At 43.1% G+C, this 23,947-nt stretch overlaps 1 protein-coding gene across 1 annotated transcript in view; it reads left to right on the forward strand.

The window, feature by feature from the left end:
* PTH2R (parathyroid hormone 2 receptor) overlaps window positions 1-23,947 on the forward strand; it is a 40,123-nt gene that overhangs the window by 10,414 nt on the left and 5,762 nt on the right. The window contains exons 6-8 of the mRNA XM_046659790.1: window positions 5,846-5,906; window positions 12,032-12,098; window positions 23,181-23,275. Coding sequence (XP_046515746.1) covers window positions 5,846-5,906; window positions 12,032-12,098; window positions 23,181-23,275 — 223 coding nt within the window. The remainder of the gene's footprint in view (window positions 1-5,845; window positions 5,907-12,031; window positions 12,099-23,180; window positions 23,276-23,947) is intronic.

Below are 23,947 nucleotides of genomic sequence, written 5' to 3' on the forward strand. Positions count from 1 at the left end.
TTGTATCTGAGTACTCACGTAGTTCCTAGACGTTGGGGAAGGTGTTGATAAAAATTCAGCAGTGAAAGTAGATGTATGTCTGAGTTACAGTTTAGTTTTTGGATTTCCACACCTCTAGTCACCACTAATCAAAAAGAATAAATTCTTTTTCTTTTTTTTACCTACTGGTTTGATAGCTAACTCCCCATCAACTCTTATTTGGGCTGAGTCACTCAGTCTGTCCATCTTTAAAGTCAGGAGTTTGTCCCACTGAAACCCAGGAAAAACTGGTTTTCAAATTTTTCCCTGAAAAAGACAAAAAGTAGTCAAGGTTCCAGTGAGCTTCTTTGCAAATATGAGTTTCTTACCTTCCTTTACAACTTCTATTAATTTGTCTACAAGCATTTTGGCATAGAAATGACAAGCACGGTAGACGACCATCATTACTTGAAATCTTCATTTCATCAGATGCTTTAGGAATACACATGAAAGCAAGTAAGGTTTGCATGAGGCTCACTTTGAAAAAAACATTTTACCTGTGATGTCACACTCTCTTAATTAACTGCAATCAAAAACAGTCATAATCAACATTTATGGAGTTGTGGTTCTATAGTTGATCTATTTCGGACTCTGTCTCTCTTTGCAACTCCATTTTTGTAGGAAATAAGTTATCTGGTCTAGGGCATATATAATTAAAAGAACAGTGAATATTCTTTTAAGACTACCCCTCTGCTCCTGAAACACAGCTACCATTTAAAGAAATAAATATCCAAGTCTATTTGACTAATGGACTATTTTTCTCTTATCTCAGCATTGAGCATCTGATTTTAAAATATCATTTTTCCAAATCTCTATAAGAAAAATAATGATCAAAAACTTTATAGTTGCTTTGTAGGATGCTTTGCTAGCTGAGTTCATAGTGAATGCAGTTTCTTACTTTCTTCCAACTATGTGGCTGCCTGGCTTCCCTGGAGAAAGGAGCTCGCTCAGACTCCTTTTTACCCATTTGGATCTTCAGCTGGGTGAATGCTCAGAACCTTATTACTCACATGGTGGTGATGTTGGAGTTACATTGTTTACGTTGATTTTGCTGATTCTTAACAATAAATTGGAAGGGAAGGAGATTACAATATAAAGAAGAACAGATGTCATATCTAACCTTTACTAAATTGAAGGCAAATATTTAAAATGACTCTTTTTACACATTTTTATCACAAAATGAGATGTATAGAGGAGTAAAAGCAAATACTAATGATAACTATATTTCTCTTCTTTCAGCCAACCACATTCTTAATTTTCCCCATCCTTGCCTCAATTTTCTCATAAGTAAGGCACTTTATTCTTGATTCCACTTTATTCTTTCAGCTACACATTTTCCTATATATTTAATTCTATATTTAAAAGATGTCAGTCTTGGGCCAGCTCTGGTGGCTTTGGCTTAGTGATTGAGTTTGGTGTTCTCCACTCCAGTGGCCTGGGTTTGGTTCCTGTGTGTGGACCTACACCACTCGTCAGTGGCCAAGCTGTGGCGGCAACTCACATACAAAAAGAGGATGATTGGCAACAGATGTTAGCTCAGGGTCAATCTTCCTCAGTGAAAAAAAAAAAGGTGTCAGTCTTGTTTCTTTAGTCTTATTGAATGTGGCAATTTACCTCTGTGTTAGCAGCTGCTCTTAATTTTAAGCCATCAGATGAGATGCTGCTATGTACATATTGTCATAGAAAAGACCTGTCCTGGTTATACTCCATTGCTGAGCTTTCATGTAGAATATTTTCATATTCTGTACTCTCTGAAAATACTCAAGAGAAGGCACTACACTTTCAGTTTTATTTTCTCGTGTAAAATGATCTCAATACAGCAGACATTTTTTGATGGTCCTTTGGTAGTAAATAGAACCGCAGTGCAGAGAAATGCATTACTGGCCCACCTGCGAGAAGCAGGCTGCAGGACCCTTTAGTTACTTTGTTTTCTGTTTGCTGTTCTTGTCATACTGTTTCATTCAACATATTAAATTTACAAAATCTGTCCTTCATGAAATTATTTGATAGTCAATATAGCACCTTTACACAATTAAAAATCTTCATTGTTTGCTACAAGCAAAATATAAAATCTAGAAAAACCATTTCTCCCTTTTCCTATGATTTTTTTTTCTTTTTGCTGAGGAAGACTGGCCCTGAGCTAACATCCATGTCCATCTTCCTATACTTTATACATGGGACGCTTACCACAGCATGGCTTTTGCCAAGTGGTGCCATGTCCACACCCGGGATCCGGACTGGTGAACCCCAGGTCACTGAGAAGTAGAATGTGTGCATTTAACCGCTGCACCACCAGGCCTCCCCTCGTATGATTTTTTAAATGCCATTATTAATTCTATTGAAGGTTGTCTTAAAGTCAAAATTATATTTAACCATTAGAGTTAATAAAAGATCTATATTTTGACCCTACTTTATGAAAGATAGGGAACTTGGTTCTCTCTGCTTGTCATTTTTCCAGACTTTCACAATGTAATTTGGAGTTTTACTTCCAGTCATTTAAAATTGTATGGATTACTACCTCTTTCAAAGAAAATAAACTATCGTCAACTTTAGATTCAAATCTGTAATGATCATGTAGATTTTCTCTATGGGTTCACCTAGTTTCAAGATTCCACCTTCTCTCCATCAATTTGATTTCCTACGGGTTCTGCCCACTGGTGATATTAATTCAATAAGCATATTTTCTTTTCCGCTGTGGCTCTTCTGTTCCAGACTGGTCCTTTTTCACAATGCCTTTCTCTATTCTTCTAGAGCATTTTTTTGGACTATGAATTAGATATAATTTTAAAATATTGCTTGTGTCTCCTGTAGTAATTCCATCTCAGGAGGAGGCAGTTCTTCTAGAGTTTCACAAACAGACATTCTCCTTTGTCAGATGGAAGACTTTTGAAGGCTCAGCTGTTTTCCTGACCGAGACATGTGCTAATTCAGTATTGGCTTTAGAGTCCTGTGAGAATAGAGAACAATTTTGCCAAAATTATATGGAGGGACTTCCAGGTTCCTTAAAGGATGACTCAGCAGGGATGGGTAGTGAGTTCCAGCATCCGGCAATGAGTCCAGACTGGCCTGGAGCTTCACGTTTGAGCAGTCAGCACAGATTGGATTTCCAGGGAAGTCAAGGTTTCTGGTTAGTAAGACATCATATGTCTGTGGCAGGCCTGGGAATCCGCATGTCATGATGGGTCTCTAATTTTTAGCACTGACTCTACACTTTATGATCAAGCCATGACCACAATGCTTCAGTAGCATCGCAGGAGGAGGGTGAGGCTGTGGCTGCGTTCTGCCAAGCCTCTGAAGTGTGCAAAACAAGATAAAATTACACAGACTCTATCACCCCTCTTTGGCTTCAAGGCATCTCTGCTTTATGCAGTGGGATGCTGTATAAGCTTTGGTTTGAAGAAAATTTAATTGCTAAAAGTTTTTGACTGCTATTAGTTAGTCTGAACCTTCATTTTATTTTATTTTATTTTATTTGTGAGGAAGAGTGAGCTAACATCTGTGCCAGTCTTCCTCTATTTTGTGTGTGGGATGCCACCACAGGGTGGTTTGATGAGTGGTGTGTAGGTCTGTGCCCAGGATCTGAACCCATGAACTCAGGCCGCTGAAGTGGAGCACGCAAACTTAACCACTGCGCCACGGTGCCGGCCTCCAAACTTCATTTTGAAGGAGAGCAGTAATGGAGTCACAGCAGAACCCGAGTCTACGTTTCTTAGAGCAGACTTGCCTCTGTCTCAGAGTCACTTACTGATACTGACACATATTATGGCAATAACTCAGCTCTTAAGGTAAATGCATAAATTGAGTAGCATTCAAATTTACATGAAATTTACTTAAATTAATATTTAAATTTAAAATAACGTCTAAGCTTCATCTTTTTCTATATGTATGTGATCTCAGTTATGTAATAATGTGATACTAAGATCCTTAAAGATTCTCAAAGTGGTTTCTGTTCTTCACTCCTCCGTGATTGTCTCTATGCTGGTCTTGTGAATGAGGGTCTCCCAAGAGGACAAGAAAGCAATTTCATTAAGACAAGATGCTCGATATAAAATATTTGTTATAATTCCTGTCTAAAATGTAGTTCCAGCTCAGCACCATTAATCACCGTGTAGACAACATCATTCAGCAAGCTGCCTGATGAGCAGACGGTGAAGCAGAAGAGAAAGACCTGCAAATAAGAGAATGTGAAAATCGCATCACAGTCAGACAGACACTTTTTAAAGATCGCCAGGGCAGCAGAACAGCAACGGGACCCATGTCAGGCCTTTTGAACCTTCCTGTCAGAAGGAGCCATGCTCTCCATTACATAGGATCATTCTTGTTTCTTCTTCATAGCACTAATTGATAACTGAAGATGTGTTATTAATTTTGCCTCTACCACGAGAATATGTTTCAGGAAAACAGGGTTATTGTTTATCTGTTCATTGTTTTATCTTCTGAGACTAGAACACTCCTTGGCGCTTAAGTGGGCACTTCATAAATGCTTACTGGATGGGTGAACAGATAGTAGATGGATGGATAGATAGAACACGTAAGCTGAACCTAAGAAATTACTGAAACTGGGAATATCTATTTTGACAAAAACCATTTCCTGGAACATAGAATTCAAGCATATTTTTTTTTAAAAAAGGAGTTATATACAAACAATAAACAAAATTGGAGTAAAGAATCGTAAACTTAAATAACCACGCAGACAGCTTGAGGCTAAATTCAATCAGATGATCACTGAGGAGACCAAAGAAATTCTCTATTGAGGGCATCATCTTCTTTTCATTTTTTAATGAAATTTTCCTTCATCTGAATCTATTTCTTTGTTCACTTCTTTGCTAAGAAGATCTGAAAAATTAAAAATATATATTTAAAAGTAAAGAATTTAATATTGTGTTTAGTAAAAAATGTTTTAAGTTAGATGAGAACATTTTCTCTCTCCTTCTAAGGTAAGCTTCCCAGCTTCCTTAGTGTTTTCATCATGGTCTCCCTTTCCTTTTTTTAACCCTCTTTCATAAAGCCTGCAGAACTAACAGTTACCCATTAAAGCCTGTGGTCCTGTGTTGCGGTGTTCCATAGTCCTGGTTTGTGATTGTTCTGTGATGTCAGAGTCTATCAGCTACAGTGTGAACTCCACAATTGACCTTTCCTGGGTCACAGGACTCGTGGAAAGTCAGTGGAACAGATCTGACGTTGCAGCTCACAAGGCGTCTATCTTTATGAAGGACAAATGTCTTCAGCTCACATCCTCAGACTGACACAGCGACTGCCCTTTGCTAAGCTATTCATGCTGCAAATGCTTCTGTCTTGAGCCAACATGGACCAAAAAAGGAAGAGGCTGAACTGACCAAAACGTCCTATTTCATAACTTGCAGCATAGCCTCTCTATGCCTTCACTTTTAGAACAAAAAAGTTCTAACGTTTCGAAACAACAGCCTCCCTGCAGTTCCCGTGAGTCCCTCGTGTTGCCTCTCTCCTCCTGGAAAGCGCGTGCTGTCAGTGTGGCAAGAGTCAACGTCGAGTGCGCCGACGCTGCCTGCTGTGGCCCCAGGATCTTCATCCCCCACAAAGTGGCTCGACCTTCTGTCCCTCAAGTGGAAGCTGGGCCAACCTTCATCTCAGACTTTGAGGAACAGATAACTCAGTGCGCCCCACTCATTTCTCTAAAGGACAAGAGGACAATTAAGTGAACTTTTCCTGTTCACGCATCAACATTTTTCATGTCTGTTTTTCTCTCTCAACTTTTAATAGTATATTTTTGTGTTTGGGGGAATATAAGGGAAAAAAATCCCTTAATCTTAAGAGAAATATGGTCTCTGAATCCTTTTCTGATTTGCAGGGTTCCCGGCAGTGTTTGTTGCAGCCTGGGCTGTGGCACGGGCGACTCTGGCTGATGCAAGGTGAGTAGAAAGAAGAGGGAGGGTGAGCCCTGGAGTTTCATAAGACTCCAGCTTCCTGCCTGGAGTTCACACTTGCGGTGGTTCTTGGCAGCATCACCCTTTAGGGGTGTCGTATGGGAGATTACCCTGATGTGATGGTACATTAGCAGCAAGCTGTCCATCCCTGAGGTCACAGAACAGAAAGACATACAGACCAGATTAGGATGCTCGAACTCCACGCTTATGAAATCAATTTAAAATACCTTGAGAGAAGCAAGGGAGAAGAGATGGGTAAGTTAACACTTAGGATCTGGTGTGAGCAGGTGGAGGGACCACATGACCCAAGTCCTGGTATAGGCAGTACTCACATCTCTTCTTTCTCTGCCACACCAGCCTTCCCCCTTGACGGTGTGGTCATGAGGATCAGAGATGAGGTTGCAGCACGGGGACCCTGATGGAAGATGGCCAGGGCCAGGGGCACACACCTGCTGCCTCAGAGATGCAGGTGGATGTGCAGGTACGCCTGCCTGGCTACAGCTGTAGCTTGCCAGTAGCCTGGGGAGCAGCTCTGGGTTTTATTTGCACTTCTGGGGCAAAGGATATGGGGATGGGTTTCACCAGTCAGTGGCTGAATTAAGACGTCAGGAGGAGTGAGCACTTACTGTGCATCAGGGATATTTCATGCCCAGATGCCTCATTTATATTTAGTACCTGCATTTAACATGCGTGCTCTGCTGACTAACTGCTTATCTGTATTTAATGCAAACTCTGGGGTTCATCCATCCCATTTGCTTTCTTGTCTTCTAAGCATAATTAAATGTTTTTCAACAGCAAAACAGACTCACCTTAGAAGTGGAATGTGTCCCAGTGAATCCCTAGCCCCCAGTTGTCTTCGTGCCTCTTTAGGGTTACGTGATGAATAGGTGCAGAAACATTCATTTCTTCATATTATTTCTAGTTTTAGTAATGAAGAGTCAAAGAGAAAAAGGAGCAAGTGGGAAAGCTCTCGGGTGCCTGCCCTTTGCTCTCATGGTCCAACTTACTGCTGTGGACTGAATTGTGTCCCCAAATTCAAATGCAGAAGCCCAAGCCCAGTGTGGCTGTATGTGGAGACAGGGCCCATAGGAGGTTACTAGGGTTAAATGAGGTCATGAGGGTGGGGCTCTGGCAGGACAGGATTAGTGTCCTATGAGAAGAGACCCCAGAGAGCTCACAAAGTGAAGGACTTATGCACACAGCAGGGTGAGGGGAAGAGAGGCCTCACCAGAAACGGACCTCCAGACTGAGAAATTAAATGTCTCTTGTTTAAGTCGCCTGGTCTATGGCATATTGTCCTGGCAGCCCCGGCCGACTGAGACACAGCTTTGACTCATGTGTGTGGTCATGCGGAGTATCCTCTGTGTTAACAGAACAGGATTCAGGATCCACAGACTGCGCACATTGCACGACAGCAGCTCCTTTCTGTCGCTCCTGGGAACCCCTCTTTAATTTGAGCTGACACGTTTGTTTGAGGTATGAGGTGTTTTCTTCAGGAATCGCTTTGTCTGTGTGAGTGCCACGCTCCACGAGCACCTAACTCTGTAGAGAACCTGCCACGGCTCCCAAAATTCTGACCTCCACCACCCTTCTCCTCAGGTGCAGCCTCCCGGCTCCGCGCCCCACAGCTCCCCACCCGTCAGCCTCCTCCTTCTGGGACTCACTGGCTTTGCACTTTCACTTGCTTTTCTCTCCTCATGCTGCTTGGATTTTTAACAATTGAGGGCTCCCGTTACGCACAGTGTTGCCGTTATTGCTGTATTTACACAGCGGTGTTGGAAGTCTCAACCAAACCCTGCAGCATCTGCTGTTTGATTTCTCAGAAGAGGGAGGGGGGTTGAGTCGGTAAAGAGGTGCTAAATAACATGAAACAATTTACCCTGAGATGTGTAACTGTCTAACTCAGATTCGGACTTTCAGAGAAGGCAGGGCCGAAGGCATATTTTGGTTGGACCCTCTCACGTGAGATGTGAATAAACTGAGACCAGAGACGTCAGGTCACCTCTCCAAGCCCGCAGCCAGCCTGGAGAAGCTCTGACTCATTTGTCTATCAGCAGATGTTCCCGGTCCTGAGAGCAGAAGGAGTGCAAATATAGTCACAATGCATTTCATATTGAATTAGATAGTTAGTTTTCTTAGTTATCTTGCATTCTTTCTTAAAAATCAAACTAAATCATAAACCAGTAATAATCATGGCTTTTCGCTGAAAAAAAAAGAAATCCAAGTTTATTATTTTTGAGGCAAAAATATTTGAGGTACAAAATATTTTGAAAAGTATAGCAGATACTAAATATTGCTCTAAAACAGTTGAATTAATGTAGAAAAATTAAATATAAGTTTGATTATGTGACTCTGTGGAAAATATTTATTCCCACCTTACTCAGAATAAATGAATTCTATACTTAGTGCCCTTATCTGAGAGTCATAATTGGGTTACGGGGTCATTCTACATTTATTTTGTCTATAAAACCAAACTGCATTACCACATACATGGCGTGATTTCAAAATTGCCTGACTTGATTTCTCATGAAATTCAGCTTGTCTATAGATAGAAAATCTGTGGGTTTTCTTGAGCGTGGTCTGACCTCTGTGTGCTGGGTCACAAGTTCCGTGGAGAGAGCAGACTCGCAGAATCCACAAAGGACTGATGGGTCCCTGCGCTGTCTCTGAGGTTGGAGATTCATCTCTTTCTGATCTGGCCTATCAAAGCCAGAACTCTGCTTTTTTGTGCATCTTGACCATTTAGAGAGAAGCAGATCAGACCTAGTTTGGGAAGGTGCCCTAAATTCTATTGAAGATTCAAAGGAAGTCTCTTCCAGTTCTAAAATTCTATCAAAAGCGTGATTTGACTAAGAGATAATTGAGTGTTTAGATTGGAGAAATGAACTTAAAAAGTGAGTGTTTTTGTTTCTTTTGGTTTTACTTACAAAAGCAAAAACATCTCACAAGATACCTTGTTACCTCCTCCCTCCTCACTCAGAGGAGATGAGATGCCCGCAGGAGACGTGGGGCTGAGGTGGGAAGGACCCAGGAAAGAAGCCGGTCGCTCCTGGGAGACCCGTGTGGCTCTCAGGCTTCTGCCCTCGCTCTGCTGGCGTCAGGCTGTGAGCTGTGGAGACAGTGTGGATCCGGTCAGGCCGAGTCCCTGGGCCTCTCTGGCAGAACCGTGGGCCTCCTGCTTCCAGTCCCAGCTGCAGCAGGGCCTCCTGTCCAGTGAGACCACTGTGCCTCACGCTGCATTTTCCCTGACATCCCTTCCTGCATTTCCTGGAGTGTTAAAATTTATTTTAAAAAATCTGAACAGAGGGTAGTTCCTGGGCCATGTTAACAAATACAGTATGAGCTGAGACACTGAAGAATTAGTGAAAAAACAGGATTAATAGCATTTTCTTAAAAAAAAATCTGAAATCTTGGTTGCCTTTCATATCAAAAGGCAAAGTTGAAACTTTGAGTTGAAAATGATCAAAGCCAAGTTTTTCCTGTTTTTAGAAGTAGCTGGTTTGACCTACTTCCAAATACAATCATTTTATAGAGCTAAATTGTGCAAATGAATTTCAGTGTGCTAGGAGACACGAAGATGAAGTGTCATTGAGGCAGAAAGAGAAGATTGTGAAGATATTACCATATGTCAAAACTGAAAAGAAATTTATGGAATCCAAGAGTTTAGTAGCTGGTGAATCAATGCTCAATTCACATTCGTACGCCGTCTGCCCCTTTCCTTACAGCCTTTTCAGGGAAGAGAGATAGACTCTGCACAAGTCAGCAACACTGTCTTTTATCTTTGTTGTCTGGTTGAAGAATGTGAAAAGTAGGTGCATGCAAATAATGCTGGGAGATGCTCGATGATGTGCAAACCCGTCCTTGCTTTCCATTGTTGTTCAGACTTCGCATCTCAGGGTGGCCAGACCAGAATCACCCTGTGTTCTAGGGTCTGGTTGTTCTAATTGAAAACATCCTCCCAGGGGTGCTATGCTCCCAAGCTCTCTTGGTGCTGATATGCAAAGAAATAAAACATATACTGTCAAAAGGAAAGAGCAAGTTGCAGAATAGGGTATACATTGCAGTTCTTTTCTAAGATAGGGGAAAATAAGATTATAGTATTTACGTGTTGACGAAAATAATCCATAGTCAATCTAAAAATAAAGATGAGGTGAGTTTATTATGAGCCAAGTTGGAGGACTACAGCCTGGGGCCTTCCTTTCCCAGAAGGGCACCAAAAACGTGGGGTGTGCAGAGTGGTTATACACCGTCTTGGAACAAAGAGCATACATCACATATGACAGGAATGTGTCTTTTACAACAGTCACGAGATGCTTAGCTGTCACAGTAGGTCAGTGGTCACCAGGTGAGCACAGCAGGTCGGCAATTAATCCTTAGTTTCCAGGAAGAGATGCTCATCCTTAAGGAAATGCCAATATGGGGGGCAGCTACATGCCTATCTTTAAGGGCATCATTCTTGTCCTTGGGACACAGTAAATGTTTAAAGCAGATGTACAATGTCTGCTCAACAGGCTACATCAGGACCTTTTGGAAAAACAAGGTGAGGCCAAGTTAGTTTTACAGCAAATGGCTTCCTCATATACTCCAATATCCTATTGCTTGTCATTTATCATATGTGTAAGGGAACACTGGAAGCATATACAGTAAAGAAATAAAAGATGTTACCCAAGGAGCAGGCAGAGGCAGAGGTGGACAGGAACATGGGAGGACGGAGATGTCTCAACTGTCTGTCTTTTATGTAGTTTGATTTTTGAAATGAGAATGTATTGCCCATATAAAAATTTAAATTTTAAAAATATGTAGTTATTACTTGTGTACTGAAAATGTTTTACCCTCGAGGAATGGTTGAAATAGCTTTTTATTATCCATGACTTGTTCATTAATTTAAAAGTAACTTTTTGATAAGTTTATGATCTAGATTTAAAAAATTATCATGTTCCTAAAATTTCTGTATAAGATTTCATTCACTGTTGCCACAGTCACTGCTAGGTTTTGTCTAAGGAGAAAGAAGCTGAAGGCTTTTGTTTATGTCTCTTTAAAGAAACTGTTTAAAGTGCTGCATGAAAGTTTCAAGTGGAACTGGTTTTCCTCAACCTGTGCTGTTGGTTCTGGTGTAAGAGCTTTACCCTGAACCAGATCCCGTGAGGTTAGTCAGACTTCTCCTGAAGTCGGTTCACGATGACACTTACTGGTACCCACTGCTGTGTCCCGTTCTGAGCGCTCATAATCCATCAGAGAGCAAGAGCAGCAGTGGTCCCTGCCCACCTAGAACGTGGATCCTGGCGGGTGGGAGGGGCAGAAAATGTGTGTCACAAATAGGTAAATTATATGGTGTATTTATTAAGTACTGTTAAAAACTAACTTTTAAAAATTAAAGATAAAATAATGGATCTTATTCAAATATACAATGAGCACCTGCCGAAGATTTTTTACTCACTGGTTAATGAGGGAACCAGTAAGATGTTACAAACAGTTCACAGGAGAAATAAAAGAATCATGTGCTTATATTTAATGAAGTGAACACTGACATAAATTTGCAAATTAATGCAAAACCTGGTCAATATCCACAGGGCACTAACCAGTCACATTCCATGGAACACAGCTTTTGTCATTTCTATGGTCAAAAGTCATGTTCCTCGTTCTCTATTCCTTTCCCATCAATGAGAGTCATTTCATTATTGTCAGTTTTCTATTGCATTTCTGTGGATAAGAATGGTTTCATCATTGTCAGAGTCCAACAACTTATGGAGTTATAAAATAGAACTGCTGTGACTTCTGAAAGTGAGAGCCTTTATCATTCCAGTGACATAAAAATGAAGTATCGGTTGTACCACGTTTTCTTGTGACTCTGGAAATGTGGTTTTGACTCTTATTACTATGAAAATAATTCACTAATATCTGTGATACTCTAGAGCTAGGAGTATGGAAACCAGGACCCATTACACTTTTTTTTTTTCACTGGTTGGGTGTTTTACAAGAGTTTTTTGTCTATTTGTTTCTTAATCAAAAGTTTGGGGCTGGAGTTTTTGGCAAAACTTAAAATGCTGCTTAACTCTCACTGCCTATTTGTTCTGTCAACTTATTCATGAAAGTTCTTTTCCATGTCTCAGATGCTGGGAACTCAGTGCTGGAGACATCAAGTGGATTTATCAGGCCCCAATCTTAGCAGCTATTGGGGTAAGTTTAACAGCCTCTATAGTAAAAAAAAAAAAAAAAACCAAAAAGAAACACCAAGATGCATGATTAAACTGCTGCGGAAACCCAGAGAAAGTCTGCCATTTTGTCCCACAAGGTTTAGGGGACTCCCACGTGACAGCAGCAGCTGTTGGGGGAGGTGGGCTGGGATCAGACCCTTATTGCTGTGACACGGACCCATGCAGAGAGCTCATCCCCTCCGTTTAGTCAGCCAGCACACGGCACAGCTCCAGACTTCAGACGCTCATGGACGCTCCAGACAGGACCTGGTGCCCTGCGAGGGTGTGCTGTGTGCCAGGGAGCAGGGGACACTAGAGCTGGAGAGCACGTCGCCGACCTTGTCTGCTGTAACATTTCAGCTGTGTGTTACATCAGTGCCGTGAAAGAGAACAAAACTCACCAGATGCTCACTCTTGACCTTCCTCGAAGACCTTATCACATTGGCTTCCCTGTGATTTGGTGAAGAAATTATACGACCTTGTGCTTTCCTAGTTTTTGTGTATAAATACAAGATAATAAATATTTTAAAGCGGCGACTGATGTCCCAATGTTAAATCAGTTGAAAGTAGTTTAGCGACCTGATTTTTAGCTGATTTTTGGTCATCTTCATTCTTCAGTTTTGTACTTTTATCGTTTTTTCTCGTTCGGACAACCTGTCACCTGGTTTGTTAGCATGTTGGCCTGCTGCGTACGGAAGGACAGCTATCAATGTGGCCGAGGTTTTGTAGGATCTATCCAGAGAGTCAGATGGAAGCTTATTTACCTCATGGGAAAAGGAAAGACAAGAGAAGTGAAGAGATCACGAAGGAATCTTCATTTCAGAAGCCTGTCGATGTGAGCGTTTAGAGGGGGAAATAAGATACGGCACACGTTCTGGGAAGCCGGTTTGCATCCTGGCTGGAACGGCCCGCCATCAGGTTAGATCCGATTCTGTGTCCAGGAGAAGCTCAAAAACGGGTTGTGGATAAACGAATGAATGACTTAAATTTATGAACTTGCCCCTTAACTTTAGGGAAGTGCTGCTATGTTAGTGCAGTGACAAGCTGTCGGCCGCCACCTGCTTGAGAGCGCCATGATCTTAGAGATGAAAGTTACCTTCAGAAAGCAGGGCCTGGGGCTCACCCCTGCCTCCCTTCACCCTGAGGCTCGTCCTGCCCGCCCGCCCCTTGTGTTCCTTCCTCCTTGCTATTCCTCTCTCTCTTCCTATCATCTTTTTAAGGCGATAACCCACATCTTAATACTTTTTGTGTCTTCAGCACCTTGTACTGGAATTGATAGATAGATGATAATTAAATTTTATATAAAAATTTAGGCAAATTTAAGAACCTTAAGTCTGAGTTTGCGTTTGATGAAAAGGAACGGCCTATTAAAGTCCAGGGGATCAGTGCAGGTTCTGAGGAACTGAGCGAAGGGCAGTGGAGAAAAGCGAGCCGCAGGACGTCCCATTGAAACAGCTGATTTTACCCAGACCTTTGTGCTTTGCGCACAGACCTTAGTTACTCATGTCATCAACATGGCTGAGAAGTTTACTGGTTTATTCGCTGAAGTTTCCACACGGCAAAGTGAAGCAGTGGACTTAGATGATCGTCCAGATTCTGAAACCTTCGCCATCGGTGAAGAACTGGAAATGATGGTACACGCAACTTTGGTACAATGAATTTCGAAGAAAACTTGGGTGGAAGGCAATTTTCATCTTCTTGAACTAAAATTATGACAGCTCCAGAGCAAGAATTCTTAAATATTTTTCCCATATTACAATGTCCATTAAATCTCAAAAGCCAGAGAAGAGATTCAAGAGCTGCTCACTGCTCCCTGGGTGGCCCTCTGTCTCATTATCACAAGTCAGAGTGGTCAGTGTCCCTTCCAGTTCCCTCGTTTTACCGTAGAACCAGTCACTGAGGGAGAGAAAGCCCAGAACCCATCTCAGCGCCCCAAGTGTGGGGCTCATGTCTTGGAGCTGCTCTGTGTCCTAAGACAGGAAGGATGATGCAAATAAGGACAACAGACTCTGCAGTGTTTACCACGCCCTGGGCACTGTTTTACACACTTTATTTACATGGATTTATCTAATCCTTCTGATAACTTTGAAGAGGAAACTGCCCAAGGGCACACCGCTAATGGGCGGTGGAGCTGGGACTCTAACTTCAGCATCCAGGTCCGACCCAAAGAACTCCCTGCACTTATGGTAAAATCTGACCTCCCACTGGTCTAGGGGAGACCCGTCCCTCGTTCCTGCCCCACCTCAGCCACGTGGTCGGCCCTCAGTTCCTTCAGCCGGTCCACTGTGTCCCTCGGCTGGCCCACATTCCTCACCGCACCCTGAAGGCTGCCGTCTGCTTCCTTCTGCTCCTCACTTGGACACACGGTCTCACTGTGGCTCCTTGATGTCCCCAATCCCAACTAGTCACCGGTCCTGACCCTCAGAGCACAGTGAGGTTTTCCTTCTCGAGACCGTCACAATGGGTGATGCTCCGATTGTTGACTGTCCATCTCGCCCACTAAGTTGCAGGGTTTACGTGAACATGAACCATATTTTTTCCAAACCTTTGTACTCCTAGTGCCTAGCAAGGTTCCTGGCACATAGTGGCCACTCAATAGTAAGTACTTGTTGGAAAAATAAGACCTGCATACAAAATCGGTGTCCTGGGGAACCAGTGAGTGGGGAGAGGTGAAACAAGAGCGCGAGGCGGCTGTAACTGCAGAGCTTCTGGCCGTTTCATGCAGACTCTTCACCTTCTAGAGACGGCAACTGAAGCCCCGCAGATACAGGGCACACGGCCAGTGTGACAAAACAGAGACCATAACCTGCATTTTGGACCACGTTCTTTTCAATTGCATTCCAAAACATGTCAAGATTGTTTCTTGAATTTATGGGAGAAAGACCTTTCCATTTTTATGGCAATATTTATAGTTTTTAAAACATATTCACTTTAGGGTAAAACGGTTGTTGGTTTTTTTGTCTTGCGTTACATGTAGCACCATTTTATGTAAATAGATATGTTCCATATAGGCTAAGTTTATTTGCCAAGAATTTAAAATATAAGTTGGATTCCTCACTTAATTCTGGCTTTGGATATTATAATGGTGTAGATTTTATTAATTGGATTTTTGTGTGTCTAGGAGCAAAATCTGATAAAACATGGTCAGATTCTAGGCAATATATGAAGCAAACTGAATTTAAGAGAATAAAGGAATTTGTAAAGGATGAACATTCATGGGTTCTGATTTGAAGTCATATCAAGAGAATCAGGTTTTAGAGAGAATCGCAGACTTCAGCGCAAATTGGGAAGGAACCATTTGATTTTGGAATCATAGAATCTAAAATTATAGCACTGCTGTTTTCGTCACGTGTGTGAAAATAATGTTTAAGAGAACTAGAGTCATTAGGAAACATTAATTTTTGTTCTGCAAATAAATGTTTTCAAATATAGCAACATATTATTCACCTGCAACATCTTGATGCTGATTTGAGGATGATTTTTAAATCCTTCTGTATAACATCAAAATGTGAGAGGGATATTTCCTAATCGGCAACAGAACACACAGCCCTTTTTGGTCTTGGGCCTTCCAGAGCCACCTAAGGAATAGGACGCTTGGCCTGAAGAGCAGGAGGGGCTGCAGGCAGGGCAGCACGGTCTAGGAGGAGCTCGCAGATGTGATGAGTCCTGACCGAGCGGGCACTGCCCTCGGGACGCAGGGCCTGCACTTGCACTGGTGTCAGCCAAGAGAGGCCATGACAGCTGAGAAGAGACAAACCCACAGATGTAAGAACACAGGCTGGGAAACTGAGGACCTCCTCGTGAGCATGCATGAGACGGCCTCCAAGATGGCAGTAACATGGGGTGGAGAGAGGTCGGGCACTGGCAGAAATCTGAAATCTTGAATTGATGGGTTAGGGAGAAGAAAAAGAGGAACTCTGTAGTATGGATCTTCACTTACTTGTTTCCTCCGTCCTGTGTTAGTCTTCTCCGTCCACCCATCCTTCCATCCGTCATCCACTGATAAGCGATCAAACTGTCTCTCCAGCCCCTGCTCGGTCTCATCTTTACCAAAAAGTCTTTTTTTTTGTCCCTTGACAGATCCATCTTTTGATGAATAAGTATTTTTGAGTGCCTTTTTGCTTCAGGAGTGTCTCAGAACGCTTTTTACATTAACCCTCAAACAACCTTGAGATGGATGTTTTCATTACTCTCGGTTCCAGTCCAAGAAAGGTTATCTAACTTGCCTACTGTTACACATTCAGAAAGTGCTGTCCTGGAGTCAAGCCCAGGCAGTGGCTTCAGATGGCACAGTTTCCACTGTTGGTGGTGATAGGAGTTAAGCTAGGTCAGTGTTTCCCAAGGTGGGGCAGGTGTGCTGGCGCATGAGAGCATTTAGGTGATGCGTGCAAGGTTGTTAAGTCACATGAGCCTTATTTGAGAACATTGATCCCTTTCTGACCCCTCTGAACACATCAAGGAGAGGGTCTCATTTTGGTTCTGGTCTTTAACACGAACCTAACATGAGTGGTGTCTTTTTTCTGTCGGCAACCCAATCTAGATAAAATTTCATATGATTTGTTTTCGTTGTATTTATTTTTACATTTGCTTCTTGTTTATAGCAGCTTCTACTGGTTTTCCACTTATGGTAATAATATAGATTTTACATTTTAATAATTTGATAGAAGTAGATTGTTGAAGAAAGGTATTAAGAAAGTAATAGCAGGTGAATATTGCCGTGGCAAAATTGTGGAGGTTGCGTCCTGAGGCGTTCGAGAACACTGAACTAGGCACATCCCTTCAACAGTGAAGTTGGAGTCACTGCAGGAGGCCTGACCGGGGCAACCACTGAGAGTCCACGTGGCTGTGGGGGGCTAGTTATGTTTCCTGTGATCTGACTTTAAAGGTAGGAATGCTTTCTGTGGCTGGAACGATGGGTGGAAAACGCAGGAGATCAGACCGGAAAGTTGAATGGCAGTTGTGTCATGATTGGACTCGTATTCTGTGCTTAAGGACATTGGAATTTTCCTTAAAATTTTGGTGAGACACTGAAGGACTTTTATCAGTGTAGCGATCTGATTAGACTGGGTTTTGAAAAGGAAACTCTGGAGGCGCCCAGGGGATGGACTGGTTTGGATGCCTGGATATCTGTCTAAGAGAGAGTAATGATTCACTTTTAAGTACGTAGTCCTATCCAATTGACTCTGATATGGATCACGATATTCTGAAGGTCCCCAGATTTCTAACGGAGATGCCGTACTCTTGGCGCAGGCTCCCAAAGAAAGATATCGGTGTTAAAGAGCTGTGCTGAAAGTGGAACCAGCATGAGCAATGCTGGTGCTGAGCTGAGGCACAAAGGGACGCCAGTGTGGCAGCATCCCGTGGCCGGGGGCAACGTGACAGCAAGCCATGGCTCTTTCCTGTTTTGATGAGAGTCACTCCCACATATTCCATTCGTATAAATCCACTCCTTGGAGACACCGTAAAGCCTCAAAATCTCTCCCTGTGCAATGTGTTGCTTTATCTTAGCTGAACTGACGTGTGAATGTGCGATAAGGAGAACTTTCTGTAAAAAGACCCAAGGAAGGGTAAAAGGCGGCAATAAAAAAGTGAATGTATAACCAATTTAATGATATATCATTTATGTTGGAAGGATAGAAATTTCTTTCCGATTCACTTTTCTCACAGTACCTCCATCTAAGCAGTGTTTATGCCAAGGGAGTGATGGCATAGATCGTGCAAACTCAGTCTCAAAGCAGCCCAGACCTTCCACCGCAGCAGGGGCTGGGAGTCGGGCCGCCACCCCCCGAGGCGCTGGAATTTATGGACTTCTTGTTTTTCGGCAGCAGTTCATCTTCTGGTAACTCCTCAAAAATAAGCCACAGAATCAAAGAACTTTCAAGTTGGGAGGCGTGGGGGTCTCTGGCCGACGTTAGTCTGAGGACACCATCGCAGAGTTGGGGCCGCTCACTAACCTGCAGGGACCTGATGGAACGGGAGGGGCTTGTGGTCTGCGCTACAGACGTGGAGGGATTTCAGGAAAACACGGGCAGGAGCGGTCCTCCTTCTCTTTTGGTCACTTTTACTGGGCTATTTACTTGCTTTAGATGCTTCTCGTGGCTCCAGCGCCACTGTGTATTCAAGCTAGGAACCGATGGCTGCCTCTACCCGCAGCCTGTGGTGTTTGCGGTGGGCTTGCTCCCCGAGAATCACGCTCTGATTTGCATGACTAACCGAGCGGTGGCTCCTGAGGAGCTGCCTGGGGCGTCGAGCACCCTGAACGGAGAGCTGCAGGTTTTCTGTGTTTTCCCTGGTAAGTGTTTTGTTCCACATACCTGTCAAAGGACATCCCAGGGCATTCTGGGAGAAGGAACAAGACTGCACTTCTAATAAAGGCTTCAGGAAAAATTTTAAGTGGTACGTTTTAAAAATATCATATCTGCTGTCCTTGATAAAATGTGAAGAGAAGGGAATAAACCAGGACACGATATCAGCTGCTGTTGAGCTGTGACTCATATTCCCCTAGTTGGAGTTAAGGAGGCTCCATCACCAAAAGCAGGGGGCCTGGAAAGGGACGAATTTTAAGTAAAATGGATGAAATTTAATCTCTAATCTTTGACAGAATTGCAAATACCACATTGATTTTTCCCCAGAAGAAAATCTGCACTCCAGAATTCTTTTCCTCTTCTAAATGAGTCAGAAATAGAACTTCAAGTAAAGTTAAAGTTCCGCCCCTTACCGGAGATGCTGTCCCTAAGTTGTAAATCGAATTCTAAGTGACAAAAAGTGACCTGCATATTTTGTCTTCATACCTATAATACAGATAATCAAATTATAATAGTTGTAGATTAACAAGTTTATTATCTATCGTTTAAATGCTGAATATTTGGTATCAATATACATATAAACAAAGAAAAATATTTCCTATGTTCATGATGTTGAAAAACAGCCAGTGTATGGGAGAAGTGTGTGTACTCAGAGTGTCTGGGGAATGAATACGTCCCTCTTTGACATGCCGCTGTGCTGCTCAGATTCCAAAGAGCCGAACTGTGAAACAAAGGAAGAGAGAGAACCAAACAAAGCCCTTAGAGCTGCTGGAGGCTGGGCTGGGGGCTGTGGTCTTGGGTCTACGAGCACAGGGGGTCTGCTGAGAGCCCCACAATTAGGCAGGATCTGCCCACATGGCACAGGCTGCGAGGGGCGGGCTCCCAACCCCAGAGATGCCTCAGAGAAAGTGCTCGCTGCAAGCGCCCAGGACAGGGGAGGATGGGCTGAGTCACACAAACTCAGCAAATACTTCAGTCCTCCTTCAGGGACGCACAGGGTGTGGGAGGTGGGAGGACAGAAGGGCATGTCCGTTGAGCTGCCTCCTGGACGGAAAAATCACCCCAGGACCAGGGAGAAGGCACCCCTCCCCAGCACGTATCCAAAGGCACAGATGAAAATTGTGCGGTAAATAGAGTGGACTTTCCTGTACATATGTTCTGACTTCTCTCTCTGATGGTGTCTTTGTGATAGATGCCTAGAAGTGAAGACTACACCGAGGCGGGTATGGTGATTTACCAGAGTGTTAGTGGGGTTCAGAGTGCACGTCCCCTTCAATCACTTGTTCACAACTCTCGACTAAACACCAGGATGGCTGCAGGTGCCCAGGAGGCAGGGTGGTTGGTGAGGAGGCTGACACCAGCTTCTCCTCAAGCGTCAGCATGCTGGTGAGGCAGACGTTCAGATGTGACCACGTGGGCTGTTGGCAACAGCTTCTGGGAAAGGGTGGCCCTCAGCCTGAGTGTGAGGATGAGCTGCCCAAGCGGGGAGAGCAGAGGGCAGGGGAACCATCCCGCAGGGCGGACTCTGGGCACGTCCCGGAGCACTGAGGAGCCAGGCTTCAGGGCGGGAATTTCATCCTTTGTTCCACTTCACCTGTGGTTCATTTTGAAGAAGCTTCATCTCAGCATTGTTCTTCATTCCATTTGCTCAGGACATAGTCATTTTTTCTTCTTCTGATTCACATCTTTCTTTAGAGTAGGAATTTTTTTCTTTTTTGTCTTTCTTGATTTGTTCTTCTTTTTTGCTGAGGAAGATTTGTCCTGAGCTAACATCCATTGTCCATCTTCCTCTTTTTGCTGAGGAAGAGTCGCCCTGAGCTAACACCTGTGCCAATCTTCCTCTGTTTTGTACGTAGGACGCCACCACAGCATGGCCACTGACAAGTGGTGTAGGTCTGCACCTGGAAACCAAACCGAGGCCACCGAGGCAGAGCACGCCACACCTAACCACTAGGCCACCCTTATCCTTATCTTTTCTTCAGAGAGATGATCTGCCTGATGACTCTCCATTCCATGCCCTCCACATAAGCATGTCCCCCCTCATCACTAAGTCTTTGTTCTTTATCCCTGCATTTGAGAAGATTCTTCAAGTATCTTCTAAACTGCTAAATCTATTTTCCTGCTCTGTTAGATCTACTATTTGCTGTTTCTAATATTGATTTTAAAGCTTGGTTGTATTTTAGATTTTTCACAATCTTTTCCTAATCCACCCTGCTCTTTAAAAACTTTCTGTCTCGATTTCAAGCTGCTGTTAACTCGACTCTATTTTATGGGCAGGATAGCACAGTGGTTAAGGGTCTGCATTGAGCATTCAGGCTGCGTGGGCCTCAGAGGGCTCCGCCACTCACTGACCACGGGTAATCTGTGTTTGCTGCCAGTCCGAGTCCTCATCTCTACAATGGGGACAGTAACATGCCCGTCTTGTAGAGCTGCTGTGATGACCAAGAGTCAATCCATGCAGAACACTTAGAAGAGTAAGTAGTCAGTAACTTAGTTTCTAATTAACCTATACTCTATCCTTTCTTAAATTGCTCTGAATAATTATTTGGAATTTTGCCTGACTATTTTTGTGTGTATCTGTATGGGGGTGTGTGTTATTTTGTTTACTATCTTTTAAGGCAGCAAATTCTATTCTATCTTAGCTTTTCTTAATTCTTAATTCTTTCTGTAAATTCACTTCGTTGTCCTTAAATGTATCACTTCAGTTATCAAACTCATGGATTGATTGGTGTGTGTCTCCTTTGGTCAAATTTCTGGGTTTTTGCAGTATTTATTCAGTGTGCTCGACTCGAGGACAGAGTCTCTGATCATGGGATTTTAATATGGATGGAGCTTAAGGTTGGCCCATCTGAGGCCGTCTCTAATTCTTCCATTTCCAAGAATAGGGAATGACAAGTGACAAGCCCCAGCTGGCATGGCTTCCACGGCTCTGCCAGCTTCAGCTCCTGCCACTTCGTCCTTCACACAGTAGTTAGGCAGCATCACTTCCACTATTTTACTCCCAGCTGCATCGTACTGCCGGCGCTGTAGTCTTAGGGAGAGAGGAACTAACGGGGCATGAAATAATTTTGGCCGTTCTAAAAGTAGCACTCATGTGATGGATGAGCAGCTTCTCGCCTTCTTATTGAAGAATGTTCTGTGTCTCTGAGTCAGGTGTTGTAGTGGGTGAGGAGGAATGGAAACCCGCAGTCACATGTTTTGCGTCTTTTAAAGATTTTTTTTTTTCCTTTTTCTCCCCAAAGCCCCCCGGTACATAGTTGTGTATTCTTCGTTGTGGGTCCTTTCTAGTTGTGGCATGTGGGATGCTGCCTCAGCGTGGTTTGATGAGCAGTGCCATGTCTGTGCCCAGGATTCGAACCAACGAAACACTGGGCCGCCTGCAGCAGAGTGCGCGAACTTAACCACTGGGCCACCGGGCCAGCCCCATGTTTTGCATCTTTTTATCCTGAAGAAAAGGTATAAGATAGTGGTTAGGAATTCATGATACAGACTCACATAGACCTGGCACAAATTCCGGCTGATAGCTTGGAAGCTTAGGTCAAATCAGTTAATCTCTTTGAGCTGGAGTTTCTTCATCCATAATAAATGGACGTAATAAAAATGCCTGTCCCATATTCATGGGAGCATTTAAGCTAGAGGGTGCTCAATAAATGGCAGCTCTTTGCCTGAAAACGTCCTTCTTCCACCAGCTCACAGCGCACCTCCATCCTTCCTCTAGGGTGTGGGGCTCTAGAAAGCTGAGAAATTGGTGAGACGTGCCTACAGGGTAGTCAGTGGTAGGATGGCAAAGAAGGTGGTGGAGGTTAAGGGCTGATGCAGATGGTCACCTAGACTGGGGAGTGGGGCACATGAATCACTCAGCAAACAAAATTCTCCAAATTCCAGAAATGACTGACGACCCTGCAAGACAAGTTACCCCCAGAACGCAGATTTGATGGGTCCTCTCTTTTGACCGTTGCTCTGGCCTGGACACAAGCCTGCTCTTGGCAATCCACATTTCCATTACTCCTGGCACTTTCTGGATTGAGACATCTCCCTGGATGAAGGGACCCAAGGGGTTCAGGCTGCCACCTCCTTATGACCCCAGACCTGGAGACCTTTCCCTCTTCTTTGTTTTGGATCTCTTCGCTGATCCTTGGGGTCCTCAGGCATGAAGGGCTTGTCCTCCAACACCTTACCCCCTTTTTAAAGCCAGAACTTGATTGTCTCTGGTGGTGCCCACACCTGTAACATCTCAAATTTAACTTAATTGCCTACAGTGGAGGCCTCTTCTTGTACAGGATCTTACTTGCCTTTTTAAATAAGTCTTTTCACTTCCCCCAGTGCTTATCACATGTCATAAGAGAATCAACATCCCCAAAACAATTCTACTATTTCTCTCCCTAAAATAGAGACAGAAGGTAGGAATTCATGTCAAAAAGGGCAGTTGGTTATATTTATGCAGTAACTGTGTCCTTTATCTGGCCAGTCTGGTGGAGAGCTCCATCTGAACTTTGGTTGGAAATCCCCAGGGATTCTGGCAGAGCGTCCTCTGGGTTAGAGTTTCTGCTGCTGTTGAAATGTTTTATTTCTTTGTGTTTTCATGTGGACACATGGAGAATCATGAGCTTTCCAATATCTTGTCTCAGATTTCCTCATTCATATTTATGGAATGGTTGCTTTTCAGTCTTTGAATATAAAGAAGGTCAATTTACGTAAATTTTTATAAACATCTTGCAGACTAATCTAATAATTCTTTGTAATGTTACTTTCTCTTTCAGCTGAATTTTATTCTGTTTCTGAATACAGTTAGAGTTCTGGCCACCAAAATCTGGGAGACCAATGCCGTCGGGCACGACACGAGAAAGCAGTACAGGTAATCCCTCACGGGCATCCGTCAGAGGAAATATTCTGGCTACCGTTTAGAGCAAAGAACAGATATTGATTGGTCTGAAACATCTCTCAGAGATAAATTTATGAATGTGTATTTCTTTTTTTTGGTTCAGTTGTGTGATTTGCTAGAAAAGTATATATATTTTAGGGAAATATAAATAACCCAAAGTCTTCCCAATATACTTAAATTCTATTTTTTTATCTGTTCTTAGTATATTGGGATTTTCCTGTAAACTATGTGACCTCCCAGAAAATCTCTTGTTGATGATCTTGGCGGATGATTTTATCTGCGTTCTTAAAATATGTCATAACTGAAAAAATGAAGTAAGAGGATTTGCTGTGTTTCCAATATTTCCATCAAACTGGCACTTACCAAATATACATTTTTAAGAACTTTCCAATGTGCTGCTTGAGGAAGGGCCATTGTTCAGTCTTCCCTGAAGAAAAGGGCAAATTGAGTGTTTATGATCATTGTCAGATTATCTTAAGAGTGTGTCCATTTCTCCCAATAATTATTTTGGAAATTTTGAATAACAGGGCCTCTGTCCAATGGACACATACATCCCGTGATCAGGCAGAGGTGGATTAGTCTGTAATCCCCAAAAGGTAACTATTTCTTTCTTCCCTTGCTCGCAATGAAATGCTGTCTCGGACA

Source organism: Equus quagga, chromosome 4, assembly GCF_021613505.1.
Source record: "Equus quagga isolate Etosha38 chromosome 4, UCLA_HA_Equagga_1.0, whole genome shotgun sequence".
NCBI classification, from domain to species: domain Eukaryota; kingdom Metazoa; phylum Chordata; class Mammalia; order Perissodactyla; family Equidae; genus Equus; species Equus quagga.